The 20137-nt window shown below is 39.6% G+C and overlaps 1 protein-coding gene across 2 annotated transcripts in view; it reads left to right on the forward strand.

Moving 5' to 3' along the window:
- Positions 1-20137, forward strand: part of LOC137342822 (grainyhead-like protein 3 homolog) — a 79939-nt gene that overhangs the window by 56399 nt on the left and 3403 nt on the right. For both annotated transcript variants that reach the window (XM_068007008.1, XM_068007009.1), the window contains exons 9-14: positions 2060-2218; positions 4759-4837; positions 8637-8776; positions 9800-9837; positions 12367-12455; positions 18318-18403. In XM_068007008.1, coding sequence (XP_067863109.1) covers positions 2060-2218; positions 4759-4837; positions 8637-8776; positions 9800-9837; positions 12367-12455; positions 18318-18403 — 591 coding nt within the window. The remainder of the gene's footprint in view (positions 1-2059; positions 2219-4758; positions 4838-8636; positions 8777-9799; positions 9838-12366; positions 12456-18317; positions 18404-20137) is intronic.

Genomic DNA, 20137 nt, shown 5'->3' on the forward strand with positions numbered 1-20137 from the left:
TCCAGCGAAAAGCTGAGCCATACAGACCAGGAAGGTTCAATCTTCAGTTTGTGCAGTTAGCTCATCTCAGCCAAGTGGGTGGCAGGAGTGCTATCATTTGCATCAGTGCCCCTGAATTAGGGGAGGGGATTTCACTCGGGATCACTATCCAGTAACTTCCTGGTGGGTGTGTACATGTGGAGATGTTGGATGAGGGCAAGTTCAGACTGGTCTGTGATATTCTCCCCCTGCTCCCCTTTCCCATGTGAATAACTAGGCTGTCAACATGCACTGTCAAGACTTGCACATGATTGATGGCCATCTGGGCAAGGTATCAGAGGATGCTTCACGCCTGTAGAACCAGACCCCAGTGAAGCAATGCCTCAAGGGAGAAAATTGGCAAGAAACAGATTTTAAAAAGCCTCTGTAAACTACATTCTTAAATCTGAACGTGTAGGTATTTCTCTGATTTAATCCAATGTCTAGTAGCGCCTGTGACATCACAATCTTGTTCTAGTTTATTATTTACTCTTTTCTTCCCTTGCTCCAATCTTTGAAATCAACTAATTTTCTGCCATTTTTCATGTCAACAGTGAAAGAAAGTACTTTGATTATTTTATAGTAGTAGATATACAATGTGCATTATGACACAGCCATTCATGTACATACTGGTCCAAAACGCAACTCAGGACCAGGCAAATCTCCAAATAACCTCTCACTACACATTACTTTCTGATAAAACACTATCCAGTTACTATATCTACATGGTATGTCATGAATTAAATATATACAGCACACTAATTGGAAGCAGGATGAAACATAAACATTATGACTGTTCTGCTGTTATACATCTTTATCTCCTCTTGGCTGGATAACACTGGCAGAGAGGCCTGTGAACAGTATTTTCTGTTGACCTTTGGTTGTGGAATAGTGTGTGGCATGGGAGAGGGACCTTAGACACTAGCAGAGTTTAACTTTCAAAGAAATGGAAAGAGATTCACATGCTTAGTAATAACCGCATCCTCATTATAATACTCTTATTCACTGTTTACATGGAATTAAAGTTGTGGCTCCACATTTTGTCATGGAGTAAATATATATATTGTATTTGAAATAGGAACTTAAAGGGTAACATTCTCCTTCTCAAGTGATTTGTGGGCGATATTACTGGTAAACAAGTGAACGCTGTTCCTTTATTTTTAAAATTAAAATAATTGCATGAAAACCATTGATGCTGATTTCCAGGTGACTGGTATGGTGGCTCTGATACAGAATTTTTACATCTGATTGATTTTGGATGCTTGAACCCAGTAGTTCTTCCCCCTCTCCAACCATGATGATGTTCAATTGAATGATGCAGTCAAAAAACAATTCCAAATGAAATGAATGACTTGCAGAGTCTGGATGTTTGCCACATAATCCTGAAAGGAGTATAGCATCTACTTAGCTTTTATTTCAATGATGCTACACGTGACTGGTTTTATTACAGCTCAGATTTTATTATAGTGACCGCACTCTACAGATTCTGAATGCACTTTACATAATAAACACTTTGAAGATCTTCAGTTGGGTTAGTCTGAACACATTTTGATGATGCTGCTGTATTCTCACAACCACACGATTTGCAGCATCAATCATGGACATTAATAAAAGAAAAGCAAATAAAATTATAAACGCTGAAAAAAAAATCAGAGTGCAGAAATCATCCCAGAACAACTCTAGAAATTACTCCACTCTTGGCAGGTAATTTGTGGAAATACAATGGTTGTGCCCAAGTTGGAGTTTTAAGAAATCACCACGGCCATCAAATACATCTCGCTCTACTGTTAACACAGAGTATCTGCAATTATCAATAGGATCTATCTATAAGAAAGAGTCCAATTGAAAGAATTTTTCTGATAAAGTATGAGACTTTGTATGTGTCTCCTACTCCCTAGGGATAATCCTACTCTGAGTCTTCTGACAATTCAGTCCAAAATTTCCTGTCTGTCACTCAGATGAGATGCTTTTCAAAAAGCAGCATTGAACAGCGTGCAAAAAATAATACATTTCATTTTTTGTTATTTTTTCTTTCCAATAGGTTTACATTGGAATTAACTGTCTGAGTACAGACTTCTCCACACAGAAGGGAGTGAAAGGCCTTCCCTTGAATCTTCAGATAGACACCTATGACTGTGAAGCTGAATCAGACAAGCCTATTCATCGGGTTGTCTGCCAGATTAAAATATTTGTGGATAAGGTACAGTTTCATCTGAATAATTTGTGATTGTGGTGTTTTAAAAGTTGCTATGTTTGGTATCCAGAGAATATTTATATTGAATATTATAACTAGCAAAGATCAATAAATATAGAAAAGAGAAGTGTAAAAAAATAAAAAGTAGAAAAATTGGTAAAACAAAAAGAATTTCTGATATTGATTAAAAAAAAGCAGAAACTGAAATGATGAATTTGGCTGATGAGTTTGAATGATGAGTTTTATCATGGAGGTGACTATAATATCATTTATATTAAAAGCTATTTAAATATTTTGTTCATAGAAAATGGTTCATTAATTTTCCAAAGGCTACTAGTATTGTGAGCATTCTGGTTATGTTCTGATCCCAAACTGGGTTTGGTAAAGGACTGATGTGCTGTATACTTCATTTTAGTGTAATACCGAACTATAGAATATATTTGCAGTAACATTTGTTCAATGTTGTGGTTTTTCATGGGTAAGTGCCATAAATGATACCTTTTAATTGCAAGATTTTAACATTTTGGGAGAATATGCATCCTGAGCTCTTCCCTATTCTGAAACCTCTACTGATGCCAGTGGATAAAGATTTTTTTTTCTTTTTGTGAAAAAGATACTGCTATGATAAAAAGGAAATACTTTGCCCTTTACTGCAATGAAAACAATCTCAATGATAGGAATATGTGTTGCGCAATTAAAATGCCAAAACTTGCAAAATAGTTTTTTGTTCCGTTTGGGTGAGTGCAGTCGAGGAATGCTCCCTGACTTGTGCATGTATTGTTTGAGTGATTGAGGTATGTCTACTCTTTGTGGCTTGATTACTGCATTGAAACTGATGAAACGATAAGCAGAAAATGATGGAAAAGACCTGCAGGCTTCTCTTCAGTTCATGTCATGAGTTACCTGTGGGCAAGTTCTAAATAAAAATATGGCTTTCAAAGTATGTTTCTAGCTACTGTGCTCTGCAGACAATATCTAGAAGAGATAAACCTTGTAGGCAATGTATAAGACAGCTAACCTATTCGTGAAAACTTTGCACTTATAATAGTGAGTGAAACACCTGCTTTCCCAATGGGTGAACTCCACCCATTTCTTTGTGCATAAAATGGGTGCATAATATATTGTGAACGCCTTACTAATGGAGAATTATGAAAAAATGTTTCTCAATGTTACCAAGAGGTCTATAGTTATAGTAGCAAACAGGACATAACAGAAGGATCTTTGATTCGAGTAGGGTGTTTGCAGATTGGCTGGCCAGTGCATTAGTAGGTGCTGTGGTATTACATTCATTGGATGACTGATGAATGTAATGGAATGGCTTGTAGTTATTAGCAGTACTTAGTTAGCCATCTGGTCATGGTAGGAAAATGCCAGCTGGTTGACCACAATGACTACAGTGTATTGTTGAAAACTTGCACTGGCTGACTAGTCATTGTAAGAGAAACCTCTAGTGTATTATAAAGGTCTCTGGTGTAAGTTGATTTTTCTTTTCCATTATGAATAATGGTAGAAAAGGAAAAGAGATAGGATCTCTTTTAAAACCTGAGCCAGGATTAGTGAAAGATATGTAATGACTACCTGAGGCGTCAACCACTACAGAATAACTGATGAAGCTGAAATGGAATGTGACTATGAAAGAGAGCATGGGTGAGAAAGAACTCATTGGAGTTTAAGTAACACTTGAAGTGCAGAAACAACTTGTTTTGTTTATCCAGTGATATGGTATGTGGCCCCATACCCCACCCTTATATTTTCATAAGCCATGTAAATGCATGGTTTGAAAACTAACAATGATATGATAGTTTGTCTCCTGACCAGACATCCTGCACAAGCAGGTAGACTGTAGATTAAATAGTTTGTGGAACCAGGCAACTTTTCCAGTGTTTTAGTCAGATTAAAGTAATAGATTAGTAACGGCCTGAAATCAAAATAGGTAAAGAGATTAGCTGGACTGTTACAAAAAAAAAATAGCTTCAGAGAGAAAGGGGCCTGGAACATTTACTTTTAATTACATGAACCCGATAAAAATAGATTCCATACAACATGAATCCCAATTTTAAATGTTCCAAGACAATAATAGCTTTCTCAAATAAATGTTTGAAGAATGACCTGATGCTTATTAACTGACACCTTCTACATATTATGTGAAAACCTTTGAGATGGGGCGTTGAGAGTTTCCATTTCTACCTGGAATATACCAGGAAATTCCTCTTCTAAATAAAAATGATGGCAAAAGATGTTTTTAAATTATTATATAATCTTAATTTGTGAAATTAACCATAATCAGGAAGGTAAAGGAAAACATTTTTACAGTTTGTAATTGATTGTTCTGCGATTGAGAATTGGGTCTACCAACAAGGAATACAGTACACCCTTTGAGAATGATGCTCAGAACTGGTGTTTGGTTCCTTAGTGATTATACAGTCCTGTTGCAATTAACTATTTGATTAATTTTACACCAGAGAAAGATCCATCTTCTATTAACTAATTCATCTACAATTCATATTCTGGATAATCATTTCACATTCTTACATCCTTCGTTCCAGGGTGCTGAGAGAAAAATGAGAGATGAAGAGCGCAAACAATCTAAAAGAAAAAGCAAGTTCCCGGATTCCACCACAGATAGTAAGCAAAATAATATTTGGGATAGCATGGCAAAATCCTGAAGAAGAAAATGAATGAAAATCCTAATAGAACAGAATCCTTCAAGATTCTCTCTCCATCACTTATATGTTTTCATACATAATATTTTGTACAAAGATTAAAAATTTGAACACCTCAGAACATGAGGGCAAAGTAAAGAATGTACAAAATATACGTCGGGTCCCAAATAGAAAATTTTGAACTAAAGAACTCAAAAGAGGAAAAATGGAATTCCCTGTGAAATATTGGAAGGAAAGTTATTATTTTTAAAATAACAGAATTCTCATTCAGAAATAAAAGCAGAAAATGCTGGAAACACACAGCAGGTCAGTCAGCATCTGTAAAGAGAAAAGGCAGGTTATTATATTTTGGATGTGTACCCTTCATCAGACTGATGGCTAAGAGATAAACAGACATTTTAGCAAAGTTGGAAAAATAGAGAGAAAAAGTGGAGGAGGAGGGGGGAGAGAATCAACAGATATACCAATTACAGAGAGGGGGTTAATGTATTAATTGACCTGCAAACTGCTAAATTTGCTCTGATGATTTCAGAGTCATTCACATCGGAGCTTCTGAAATCTTCCCCATTTCTCTCAAACAAGGCCCCCCCTCCACAGTAGTGAACAGGACCCTTAACATTGTCTGTTTAATTTCCTGAGTATCTGCTCTTACCCCTCCCCCTCCTCTCACAACACCAACAGGGTCCCTCTTGTCCTCACTTTCCATCCCACCAGCCTCTGCAATCACCAGGTCAACTTCTGCCATTTCCACCACTTACAAAATGATCAAACAACGAGGCATATTTTCTTCAATCCTTTCAAAGGGACTGGTTCTCACCACAACTGCCCTTCTCAAGGGCAATTAGGGATGGGCAATTAGGGATGGGCAATAAATGCCGGCCTCGCCAGCGACGCCCACATCCCATGAACGAATAAAAAATAAATTCTTTCACCATCCCTACTTCCAGCAGCCTTCCCCTGGTGTTTTCCCAGGCATTTACTGGAGATACAACATCTGTCCATTTCCTCCTCCCACACCATTATCCAGCACCTCAAATCCCATTCCCACTCTGACCACTACATCATTAGTCTCCCACACTGTATCAATGAAGCTCAACATAAGCTTCAAAAATAGTAACCCTATCTTTCTGTTGGGCACACTGCAGCCCTCTTGGCTTAGCATTGATGTTAGTAACTTCGGACCTTAGCTACACTCTCCATTCTCTTCACACTGTTACTGCTTGTGATGTGGAAAGGATCCATCAATGCTTGGGAGGAGGGGAGGTGGGTTGATATTTGTATAGGAGAACATAAGAACATAAGAAATAGGAGCCGGAGTAGGCCATACGGCCCCTCGATACTGCTCCACCATTCAATCAGATCGTGGCTGATCTTCGACCTCAAGTCCACTTTCCTGCCCGATCCCCATATCCCTTGATTCCCTTAGAGACCAAAAATCCATTGATCTCCGTCTTGAATATATTCAATGACTGAGCATCCACAGCCCTCCAGGGTAGAGAATTCCAAAGATTCACGACCCTCTGAAGAAATTTCTTCTCATCTCAGTCCTAAATGTCCAACCCCTTATCCTGAGACTATGTTCCCTAGACTCTCCAGCCAGGGGAAACATCCCCTCAGCATCTACCCTGTCAAGCCCTCTTAGAATCTTATATGTTTTGATGAGATCACCTCTCATTCTTGTAAACTCCAGAGAATATACGCCCATTCTACTCAATCTTTCCTCATAGGACAACCCTTTCATCCCAGGAATCAATCTAGTGAACCTCTGTTGCACCACCTCTAAGGCAAGTATATCCTTCCTTAGGTAAGAAGACCAAAACTACAAACAGTACTTCAGGTGAGCTCTCACCAGAGCTCCATATAAATGCAGTAAGACTTCCTTCCTCTTGTATTCCAACCCTCTTGCAATAAGGGCCAAAAAAGACCCTGAGTGTTGAATAATAACACCCCCACGATGGATGGGACAGGGTCGGGGGGGGGGGTTAAAAGCTAAAAATCGCGAAACACGACCCCAACCCGTCGCGTACGCGCCTGCCACCATTTTTACAGTGGTGGGTTGCGAGCCTTGTCCGTGTTCCGCTATCGAGATGCTGAACACTTCATTATAATATTCAAATTGGGCTCCCACAGTAGGGTTGGGAGCCTGATTTAAATTTAACAGTGGCCAAGCTGGGTTTCCCAGGGCTCGGGAAACCCGGCAGCGAAATGGAGACAGGAGCAGCAGGGTCAAGCAGGTAAGTGCTTTTCCAGCACTGCTTGTGGGCCAGAAGGGGCTGGAGTACTCCCCCCAGCCCCCTGAGAAATCCTTCTGTCGATCGCGGACTTTCCTCGCTGCCCGTGATCGGCCGACACCCCCCGCCCCTTCCTTCTGCCCCGCGATCCTTCCCGATTGCCGGTCCGACCCTTCCGTCTCCAACGGTCCCCGGCTGCGGCCTTTTACTGCAGGCTTTTCTGCCCGGTAGCCGACCAGCCTATTCAGGAAATAGAATTTAAAAAAAGTAATAATGAGGTCCTGCTGTTAAATTCGGCAGGACCTCCGTGTTCCCGGGATTTCCAGGTTTTCACCGCAGAAACACGCTCCCTCCCCGCCTCCCCTTAAATATTGGGGCCCCTTTGTCATAGCACAGTGTTGTAAGGGGCCTGGGGCCTGGGGCCTAGGTGTGCACCTGTTCTTTATCTCTTCTTGAGAAATCAGATCCACATTTTACTTCCATTTTCTGCTAGAAGTTCATTTCTGCTGCACCCACATCTTTTTAAATTTTTCCTCTTTTATGTTTTTTAATTTCTCAAATTTTTGTTGTATATGTGCCTCTCGTTTGTGTTGACAACACCTTCCCCCGGTATTTGCACCTTCCTTTGCCTTTCTATATGTCTGTATTATCTCATTGATGATCTTTTATATCACTTGTTTTCTACTCAGCAGTTTGCAAGTCATTTATCTCGTTAACTACCTTCCTGCAATTGGTGGATCAGTTGCTTTTTCCTCCTACCTCCTACACGTTTTTTCTCTGTCTTCAAACAACTTTACTAAAATGACAGTTTATCTTTTAACCTTCAGTATGAAGAACAATACACATCCAAAATGTCATAACAGATGCTGACTGACCTGCTCTGTTTTTGCAGCATTTTCAGTTCTCTTTTTGGATTTCTAGCATATGCAGTTTTCCCTTTTTTTATTTTACTGCAGGTTTCTCACTCAGAGCGGCCACAAAGGCACAGGTGTTAGAACCTAAATTCACATCTGTGCAGTAGCGGGGGGTTAAGGCATCTCAGGGAAGAAATGCTCTGGTTGACATTGTAAATGCAGTCAGACAGAACGGGTTAGATTTTAACTTTCACCACCGGGTGGCGAATTGGCGGCCGTGGATCGGCCGTCCATTATACACACTGGTGGATTTTTATGGGAGTCCCAGGAGAAAATTGGCAAGCATTACCTTGGCATTTTTACCTCCTGCAAGAAATGTGTGGGTGGAATCCATGATAGTACACATTGTAGATGACTAGTTGAAAGAAATAGACTCAAAGTGCTGGATCTTTTCTTAGTCCTTAATTTCTTATGCTCTTTAGGACTGATTAAATTCTGCTGAGTTACATTATCTCTGTCGTGGGTGGAGAGCTGTGCTGAGTTAAGTCCCATTGGACTGTGCAGGGACCTGCTCTAAGGATATGAAAGAAGCCTTTTACCATCTACATGCACTATCAGTCTGAAAAAGTTAAACTCTTAATGCCTGATCTTATGTCTTATCCTTTCCATTTAACAGCTGCTGATAGCAAGAGGATTCTACAGCCAGACTACAAAGGAAATGACATCACTTATTTTAAGCTAACAACAGATCTAATTTCTCCTCCTGTTCTATTCACTCCAGAAGCCCATATTCTTTATTCACATCGAACTGGATTGGTATGTAAAAGTGCTGATAGGTGCAGCATGTGTAATACTATAGAATGATCGATTCTATTTATTTTATGGGGCTCCAACTGTACTTTTTCTTCTTTCCTATTTTTCCCTGCTTTTGGTCCTGGTGGCAATGGCTTGTACTGAGTTAAGTCCTAAGGACACCAGCAGCCTTCCAGTACCTTGAAGTGGCTGTTCTTCATGTGTGAGCCAAAATAGTGAGTGCTGGTGAGCTATTTTATCATGGAAGGCATCACAACCAAGCCTCATCCCGTTCTCCCAGATCACCTTCCAGTGGGGTTCACTGCGCCTGTCACTTCCTAGCCTGAGGATACAGAGGCCAACTTCCATGTCCTTACTGCTGCCTCAATAGAGATTAGAAAATGCAGCATAGACCTGGGAACCAAGCCGACTTTCCTGGTCTATATGGCTCAGCTCTACATCATGTTGTGCATTTAGTCACTGACCCATAATTTTTATTTTGAGGACAGTTTTGCACTGAGAATGGGGACTGAGCTCAAATATTTCTACACACAAGTATCAGAGATAAAAAAAATATTCATACCCTCTCTCCAGGTTGTATTTGAACTTAAAGGAGTCAGAGTAAAATCTCCCTGTTGAAAGATTAGCAGCACAGCTGTCTGCTAGAATGTCACGGTGCCTGCTATCAGGTGTGTCACTTACCTGCTGTGCTTCACATCAGGCCCACGAAGAGCGTTCTAAACATTGCTGTACCTCAGTACAGTTGCTTCTTTGGAGCAAAATCCTTGTTTGCCACAACATTATATTGAACAGGAATATTAACAGTTAGCATCAACAGAGTTCTGTAGCAACATTTCCAGTAACTAAGAAAAGCTTTAAAAATATAACATGGTCAAGTTCAGTGCTCCCAAATTTCAATCTGTGACTTGCAAAGATACTTTCTAAAATCCTCTTTCAGTTTTAGTAGCAACTGCTAATATTAAAAAAACATGTACCCTGGATAAAACTTGAAAACTGTGCTAAAATCTTGCTTTGTTTTTTTTTTAGGGACAGTCGATGGGTTGTGAGGTCACACAACTCGAGGGGTAAGGAAAACTTTCTGTTTATTCTCAAGTTACTAATGTTCAGTGCCTGGGGATATTTTTCTATGTTAAAGGTGCCATGTTTGTATGTTGTTGATGATGATGATAAGATATCTCATTTTAATGTTCTATGCAGTCAAGCTGTTCACTTCAGTGAACTCATAGATGTGCCTCCATGCAGTAATTTGGTAATCAGAAGACACATCAGAGCCTTTGAGAAAGACATAAAGGAAATTCCAAATAGCTTTGCACACTGACACCGTCTCCCACAGTGGAATTTAACTGATGGGCAAAAAATTTATCTGGTTATGTGCAATCATGGCAAAGTTTAAACATCAAAATTTTAGCATCCAAGAAACAGTCACAAAATGCAAACATTGAAAAAATGAGGCCACTACTCTGAAATATATAAATTAGTGTCAATTGTGTAAAAATTGATATTTTAGCATTTATTAATTAAGGAATCACAATATACATTTATGAAGTCAGGTGAATGATCTGAGTGTCTATTCCAAAGCAGCGATTAATCCTCCAAATCTTAGCATAAACTTTCAATTAATTCTGGAACCTAAGTTGCCATCATCGCCATCAACTACAAATTGTTATTTATTTCTTCTGTGATATCACTGAACTGGACAGTTAAAGTAATGTTCATTAAAGCAGAACAGTGGTAGAACTGTGAAAAATACAAGACTGCCTACATTTGGGAATTATTTTACTTTTAAAGAAATTCTTTTGAAAAAACAATGGTAGTTGTGAGTGAAAAGAGGTTGAGGATGCATCATGGGCAACAAGACCTGTTATAAATATCACCAGCTGAAACTAGAGATTAGTTTAGAACTTTTTAACCCACACCTAGGTGAGAGTTATTTTATACAATACTGCTTGATTTTTTTTTAAATTTTAAAAATCAGTAATCACAGTTTCTGTTTTGACTGAGCAGTACATGCTGAGTGTGTTCCATAGTCTTGTTAGGTCACAGGCAAGACTGTGGATTATATGATTTATAGAATAGTGTACAGTCTTTGTGGTTTAACGAAAAGATTAAAGCACCACTTGATGGAGAGAAGCCTCTTTCAAACGATGCATTTACACTGTACGTTACAATGGAGATTTCTGTCATTCATTGTGATTTTAGATGGTAAGAGTAAATCTGATCTTTTTTAAAACGGCTTCAGCCAGTTGTGCCTCTGGAATTCCTTTGCTCTGTGGCAAAGTTGCTATGTGCTGACCAACACACATAACTGGCCACATGTAACTCAAACCTTGTCATCAGTGTGAAGCAATTTCAGATTTGCACAGATGCAAAACTAACAGTGTAAATCTGGAACCAGAACCTGACCTGATTCTAGAACAAAGCTGAATGAGACTCCCCGGAAGGGATAGTCTCACATTGCCTCAGTTTGATAGCGCATGGAGTGTGAATCCAGGGAAGTGTCAAAGCTGATTTTTTAAAAATTAATTCTCGGGATATGGGCGTCGCTGGCAAGGCCGGCATTTATTGCCCATCTCTAGTTGCCCTTGAGAAGGCGACACTGGGCCTTCTTCTTGAACCGCTGCAGTCCGTGTGGTGAAGGTACGCCCACAGTGCTGTTCGGTAGGGAGTTCCAGGATTTTGACCCAGCAACGATGGAGGAACAACGGCTCATGTCCAAGTCGGGATGATGTGTGACTTGGAGGGGAACTTGGAGGTGACGGTGTTCCCATGCACCAGCTGCGCTTGTCCTTCTAAGTGGTGGAGGTCGCAGGTTTGGGAGGTGGCGTTGAAGAAGCTTTAGTGAGTTGCTGCAATCTAAATGTTTTAGAGAGCAGTGTTTCTCCCCCACCTGCTCTGTAAACAGCTAAATTTCTCATTTTAAGAGACACTCATGCATCTAGGTATTTGCAAAGCCCACTCCTATACAGGACAGTGAAAGTTCCAACCAGGCAGGAGCTAATTAATGGAAACAGGATTCTGGCTGGCTGAACCTGAACTGTAACTATCAGTCTCAGGTGGGTGGCTACAGTGTAGACACACCCAAAGGTTGTTTTATCTGTCATTACAGATTTTTTCTCTATGCAGGATTAAAGAGATACATTTTGAGACAGCCATCAGCAAGAATAATTCACATAAAATAGCAATATGGAATAACCCCATGGGCACAAACAATGGGCTGTATCATGCATAATCCCATTCTGCATTGAAACAGCAGCGAAAACCAATTTAGGACAAGCATTTCCGGTTGAATATGATGACAAGGTTTGAGTTACATGTGGCCAGTTATGTGTGTTGGTCAGCACATAGCAACTTTGCCACAGAGCAAAGCGATTCCAGAGGCACAACTGGCTGAAGCCATTTTTAAAAAGATCAGATTTACTCTTACCATCTAAAATCACAATGAATGACAGAAATCTCCATTTCCATTGTGTACATGTCTAGAATTTAAATAGATACCCGCTGTTGAATTTACCTCAATGTGCTTATAATTCCATTCTTATGTTTCATCTAACAGTATTGTTTATCGCTCATAATCATGTGCTTTAAATGTGCAGGTTTCCAATGAAGAGGGATAACAAGACTCTGTACAGGGATGAATTGGATCCTCCAGTCAAACAGGCTAGGCTTTGTGAACCAGAGAGAGGTACAGCATGAACAGTCCTTAAGGCATCGATTTTAACTTGGAGCGTGTTCAGGGCGAGCGGTGTATGGGATGGGAGGAGACTTGTTGTGCTGGGGCCATTTCAACTCCCGGGCCTTGTTTGAAGAGTGCAGCACTATCTTCTGCCCAAAACTGGCAGGAGTGACAGCAGGGCCTGTGGGCAGGAGCCGTAATTTGGGTAGGGGCCTGATGTCACCAGGGTCCCAAGGGAACCGTCTGCTACTTAAAATTTGTGCTGTGGGTAAGTGGGGGGGGGTGGGGGGGGTTTGAGAAGAGATGCCGTCGCTGGGAGGGAGAGGCAAGGCGGGGCTGGGAAGGGTCAAGGGTCCTTGCGGGGCCCAAGAGAGCACTCCTGCTTCTCCTGACACACAAGGAACCCTCAGAAAAGGCCAATGAACATACTTGGCATGGCCCTCTGCTGAGTCCCGCCAAGTCTGGCTATCAGTTTGGCCCCGTGTAAGTCTCCCAATTTTCAGAGTTATAAATGTGTCGTGGTGCTGATGACATCATCGGGCAACAACTTTTTAATCAGACCATAAGACCATAAGAGATAGGAGCAGGAGAAGGCCATTCGGCCCCTGGAGCCTGCTCCGCCATTCAATGATCTGATTTTTACCTCAACTCCACTTTCCTGCCTTTTCCCCATATCCTTTGATTCCCTTGCTGATCAAAAATTTGTCTAACTCAGCCTTGAATGTATTCAATGACTCAGCCTCCACAGCTTTTTGGGGTAAAGAATTCCAAAGATTCACGACCCACTGGGAGAAGAAATTCCTCCTCATTTCCGTCTTAAACGGGCGACCTCTTATTCTGAGACTATGCCCCCTAGTTTTAGATTCCCCCATGAGGGGTAACATCCTCTCAGCATCTACCCTATCGAGTCCCCTCAGAATCTTATATGTTTCAATAAGATCTCCTCTCATTCTTCTAAACTCCAATGAGTATAGACCCAACCTGTTCAATCTTTCCTCATAAGACAACCCTTCCATACCCGGAATCAACGTGGTGAACCTTCTCTGAACTGCCTCCAATGCAAGTATGTCCTTCCTTAAATAAGGGCACCAGAACTGTACGCAGTACTCCAGGTGTGGTCTCACCAGCACCTTGTACAGTTGTAGCATGACTATCCTGCTTTTATACTCCATGCCCCTGGAAATAAAGGCCAATATTCCGTTTGCCTTCCGGATTACCTGCTGCACCTGTATGTTGACTTTTTGTATTTCAAGTAAGAGGACACCCAGATCTCTCTGTATCACAGTATTTTGTAGTATTTCTCCATTCAAATAATATTTTGCTTATTTATTTTTCCTCCCAAAGTGGATGCCTTCACATTTACCAGCAATATATTCCATCTGCCAAATTTTTGCCCATTCACTTAACCTGTCAATATCCCTTTGCAGACACTTTGTGTCCTCATTGCAACTTGCTTTTCCACCTATCTTTGTATCATCAGCAAATTTGGCCACAGTACACTCTGTTCCTTCATCCAATCATTGATATATATTGTAAATAGTTGAGGCCCCAGCACTGATCCCTGCGGCACCCCACTAGTTACAGATTGCCATTTTGAAAATGACCCTTTTATCCCGACTCTTTGTTTTCTGTTAGTTAGCCAATCCGCTATCCATGCCAGTATATTACCCCCAACACCATGAGCTCTTATCTTGTGCAGTAATCTTTTATGTGGCACCTTATTGAATGCCTTTTGAAAATCCAAATATACAGCATCCATTGTTTCCCCTTTATCCACCCTGCCCGTTACTTCCTCAAAGAACTCTAATAAATTTGTCAGACATGATTTCCCTTTCATAAAACCATGTTGACTCTCCCTGATTGTATTATGAGTCTCCAAATGTCCTGCTACTACTTTCTTAATAATGGATTCTAGCATTTTCCCAATGTCAGATGTTAGGCTAACTGGTCTACAGTTACCTGCATTCTGTCTCACTCCCTTCTTGAATAGGGGTGTTACGTTTGCAGTTTTCCAATCTGCTGGGACCTTTCCAGAATCTAGTGAATTCTGGAAGATTACAACCAATGCATCCACTATCTCTGTAGCCACTTCCTTTAAGACCCTCAGATGCAATCCATCAGGTCCAGGTGACTTGTCAGCCTTTAGACCCATTAGTTTACCTAGTACTTTTTCTCTAGTGATAGTGATTGTTTTTAGTTCCTCCCTCCCCTTTGCCCCTTGATTATCTACTATTGTTGATATGTCATTCGTGTCTTCGACTGTGAAGACAGATACAAAATATCTGTTCAATTCCTCTGCCATTTCCTTGTTTTCCATTATTATTTCCCCAGTCTCATCCTCTAAGGGACCAATGTTTACTTTAGCTACCTTCTTCCTTTTTATGTACTTGTAGAAGCTTTTACTGTCAGTTTTTATATTTCTTGCTAGTTTACTCTTATAATTTATTTTCTCCCTCTTTATTATTCTTTTAGTCATCCTTTGCTGGTTTTTAAAGTTTTCCCAATCGTCGGGCTTACCAGTAATCTTTGCCTTGTTGTATGCTTTTTCTTTTAACTTGATACCATCCTTGACTTCCTTAGTTAGCCATGGTTTGTTCACTCTTTTTGTGGAGTCTTTCCTCCTCACAGGGATATATTTTTGTTGTGAGTCATAAAATATCTTTTAAAATGTTTGTCACTGCTTGTCCACCATCATACCATCTAATCTGTTTACCCAGTCCACTTTAGCCAATTCCGCCCTCATTTCTTTATAATTGCCCTTATTTAAGTTTAATACAGTAGTTTCAGACCCAAGATCCTCGCTCTCAAACTGGATGTGAAATTCTATCATGTTATGATCACTGCTTCCAAAGGGATCCTTTACTTTGAGATCATTAATTAATCCTGTTTCGTTACCCATTACCAGATCCAAAATGGCCTGTTACCTGGTTGGTTCCCTGACATATTGGTCTAAGAAACAGTCCCTAATACACTCTGTGAACTCCTCCTCAGGGCTATTTTTGCCAATTTGATTTGTCTGATCTATGTGAAAGTTAAAATCACCCATGATTATTGCATTACCTTTTTTTACAAGCCCCCCTTATTTCCTGATTTATATTTTGCCCTACAGTGTAGCTACTGTTAGGGGGCCTATAAACTACTCCCACCAGTGATTTCTTTCCCTTGCTATTTCTTACCTCCACCCAAATTGATTTGACATCTTGATCTTCTGAGCCAAGATCATTTCTCACTATTATACCAATTTCATCCTTTATTAACAGAGCTACCCCACTACCTTTACCTTTTTTCCTATCCTTCCGAAATGTTAAATAATCCTGAATATTTCACTTCCAGCCTTAGTCACCTTGCAACCACTTCTCTGTAATGGCCACGAGATCATACCCATTTGTTTCTATTTGTGCCGGCAGTTCATCTAATTACGAATGCTGCGTGCATTCAGATAAAGAACCTTTAATTTTGTCTTTTTACCATTCTTTCCTACCCCGGTCCCATTTGCTGGTGCACTCTTATGTTTGTACGCTTTGTTCTTTCCTGACACACTCTGTTTATCATTACCCCCATCACTTTCCTGTAGTACTTCCTTGTCTTTTCTCTTTATCAATTTAAACTTCGCCCCACCTGAGCCCTCCCCCCCTCTATTTAATCTAAAGCCTTCTCTACCGCCCTTGTTATTTGGTTTGTAAAGTAGGACCCCGCCTGTATGGGGCTGAAGCCCTCCTGTGCCTGTTTTTTGATGAGTTAAAATGGTATCAGTCCGGAATGCGTCACAAACCTGGAGTGAACCCCCCACCTGCCATTTCAAGAACCCGTTATGGGCAAACTGTGTTAAAATACGGGCTTATATAGGAGATATATAGAAGGTAATTAAATGCAGCAACAAACACAATGAGATCCAGGCGACTTTCTCCTTTTAAAACTATGACACCTGGATGAGTCACTTGGATTGAACAACCAATAATTTTGAAGCCTAATAACACGTATACAGTACTGCCACAGATGGTAGCCCAAATGTCAGTTCTAGCATGGTAGAGTCAACAAGGGGACGCTTGGGCACCATGAAAAGAGATAGTTCTCATTGGCATCCATGCAGGCAGCACCAACCCAAATGGCAATGTAATCAGAAACCAGGCTTGTTGTCAGAGACAGAGTTGGCCATGTATTCTGGCTGACAGAAGTGCTGTGTAGCTTGCCTGTCCAACAAAGTAGTTTTGTGCTCACTCGCCTATACTGATCTTCCTCAGTCATCAGGGAAGGTAATTAACGAATCAGCATGTGCTCCTCTAAAAAGCAGCTTTCTGGTAACAATGCAAGTTACTGATTAAAAGAAAGAATGTGCAAGCTATTTGTATTTGACTTGTGCCTTTTAATAACAAATACAATAAAAATCAGAAGGGAGTTCCCGGGTAACCATATAGATAACAGGTTCCAATGAGGGCATAAGTCATAAGATCAAAGTCTGAGGGCTTTATAACTGTCACCTGGATCTCATTGTGTTTGTTGCTGCATTTAATTACCTCCTCTATATCTTTTTCAAAAATAACAGTAGTTTCTTAAATTAGTGGACATTATAAACTCCTTGCTTATAGAGCCCTGTGGATCAAAGTAATGATGCAAGCAAGTGCAAAATATTGTAGAATTATACTGATAGAAGGGAGTCACAAAGCTGTATTGGAATCTGATCATTCGCTGCCTTGTATGTGCAATGTGATTCCATCGTGCGCAGTAGCACATAACAGGAATGGCATTTTGATATTTTGGTATCTGTTATTGGATTAAATTTCACCATCTTGTGTTCTGTTCCAACTGTGACTGTTTCTCTCGGATGGTGTGTGAGGTTTAATGTGTCACTCTGCCTTCATATCAACCCCTGTAGAAGTTTCATAAGACTTTATCTCTGTGAGAGTTCGTTATTGTCAAAATGAAAAACTGCTTAAAACTTCTTGAGCATTGTAATAAAAATGTATTTTCCCACATGAAAAACTGAACTGAATGATTATTAAAATATTTACTGAAAATAGATCCAAAAAATATTTCCCTGATTTTATATATCTCCATTAGTGCTGTATCTTATATGTAAACTAAACTCAGAATTATTTAAAATATATATATATAAATGAAATAAATGTTCCAAATATTCAAATTACATTATTCTATGAATTTCCTCTCCAGATTATTAACCTTTATATTAGACATTTGTTCCCAAGTTGAAAATATAGGAAGTGCAATTCATTTTTCAGTTTTTGGAGATTACAGGATATAAAGAGCTGTGCTTTGTTTTATATCTCTATTGATTTTAAGTTCTGAATAATAGATTCATATGACTTAATATAGCCTCATATGCAGGTCAAAGGTCAGCAACAAAGCGCCCTAATGGTGTTATTAGTTTATGATTGTCTGTCATCAAAATATGTTAAAATTCTTATTTATTAGGAATGGATGAATCCTATGCTCATCATTTTGGATTTAATATTGGATTAAAATGAACCTGCAGCAATGTGAAGTGCAGATACATTATTGAATGTGCAGTGTCAAAAATAATACAACTGTGCACAGAATAAATATATTCCCATTCAGCATTTTGATAATATTCGTCATAAAATAGAGAAAATCATTTTAAAAATGTTATTGAGACGTTGTGCAGTTTTGAAAGGAATTGAAGGCAATTCAGATCTCAAATCTTTTTGCCTTTTTAAACTTTTAATCAACAATTCTATTAATAATTCTATAATTGTCTGTCAATATAACACACTGAGACAATGCTATATTAATACTGACTATTCACTTTGCATGGTTTTCCTTGGAAAATTGGATGAATAATGGCCAAATGTAAAATATGATGCAAATAAAAACATATCTATATTCCTTTTCTAGTGTTGTTATATGTGCGGAAGGAGTCAGAAGAAGTTTTTGATGCCCTGATGTTAAAGACTCCCAATCTTAATGGATTGAAGAATGCTGTAAGTATCGGATTACTTACTTTTCTTCACTGAATATCTTGTTTGAAAATGTAGTAAAATAAAATGGGAAAAATTCAATGTGTAAGTTGTTGCATTTTATGGTATTAAAAACTACTGCAGCATTTTCAGCAAATTGAGGAATTTCATAACTGCCTGAATCTGGCAGTAACTCGGTGGGGGTCATTTTGACTTTTTGCAATGGTGTAAAACGGGTGATAGCGAATCAGCAGCCCGTTTTAGATCTCTCCCATTGCAGTCAATGGAATGAAAATCGGGAGAAATGTACCTGCAGCAGTGTGAAGTGCAGATACATTATTGAATGTGCAGTGTCAAAAATAATACAACTGTGCACAGAATAAATATATTTCCATTCAGCATTTTGATAATATTCGTCATAAAATAGAGAAAATCAGCTGCTGATACGCTATCACCCGTTTTATACCATCGCACAAAGTCAAGATTACCCCTACTGATACCACCAGCTGTTTGCTTTTAACCTGTCCCTATGATTTTGATAGGGCTCAGTAAGAGGGACATAGTTGTTCACAATGGATGTGACAGGCATTATAGCTGAGCTGTCATGTGATTTTTACCCTTTTTTACTGGTGCTAAAGAAGACTGTGATAGGAGGTTAATTCCACTCAAGGGATCTTTCAATATTAAAATTCTGTCACCTCTGCAGCTGCAGAGAAATACTGATCTGTGGAATATAAATGTTCCACCGTCACCCGGGGGGAAAAGCTTGCCTCAACTCTACACAGGAGCCAGCTGTTCAGAGTGTCTGAGTAGATTGACCATCTGGATACAGAATTCAACCACATTCACCCTGACAATAAAAAGTAATTCAGTGGAATCCTCCTAATGACTCAGCAAGTTTATTCAGTGAGTAGCTGAGTCATAAAGACTAGAAGGTCCCTGGTCTGTACTGAGTTAGCTGATCTCAACCTGCATGACTTTACGAGCGGTACAATTGCATTCAGTGTCCCTGAGTTAGGGAGGAGTAAATTGACCAGGATTCCAGCTCCTGATTGTTAACAAGTGACCTACCAGAAGTGTGTGGGTATCGGTGTCAAGTGAGGACAAGGTCATGCTAGGCAACTTTGGTCAAGTATCAAAGAGTGCCTGGCAGCTGTGGAGCTGTACCCAGCACCAACTTCAGTAAAGGAGAGGTGGAGGGGTGGAAGAAAATTGACATGAAAAAACATGACTCGGTGTATATATTTGGAAAGTACCAGTCTACAAAAATCAGCTGAAATCAATTAGAAAATAGTTCCTTATGGAGTGAAGTTGCACTGTGCAATATTAGCATATGAATGTATTAACATGTTCTTGGTTAACATGTTCCTCCGACTGCTATTTTAATGAGGCCATTAACCTTTTAAAATTAGTGCACTCACATTTTAATATCGCACACTGTGATTTTTTTCCTCCCATTAAAATATAGTTTTCTTTAGCTTCTTGCAATATCATCCTGAATGTATTGTGTTACTCCACAATCTGAAAGAATCAAAGATAATCAGCAACCAGTTTATTCAGGACTTTTTCATCACTGGTGATAAGTTGCTCTCCAGCAACAACTATAGGGTTGTAAATATTTTGATTTCCTTTATTACTTTGGACTTTACAGGAAACATTAAAACTGTGATAGAGAAATTGCTGGAAGAGCAAAAATATAGAAAAACAAGGGTAAATTCACCAATCCCGAATCCCAGCAATGAGCTGAGCTTGAAGAGA

This window comes from Heptranchias perlo, chromosome 26 (genome assembly GCF_035084215.1).
Source record: "Heptranchias perlo isolate sHepPer1 chromosome 26, sHepPer1.hap1, whole genome shotgun sequence".
In the NCBI taxonomy this organism is placed as follows: Eukaryota; Metazoa; Chordata; class Chondrichthyes; order Hexanchiformes; family Hexanchidae; genus Heptranchias; species Heptranchias perlo.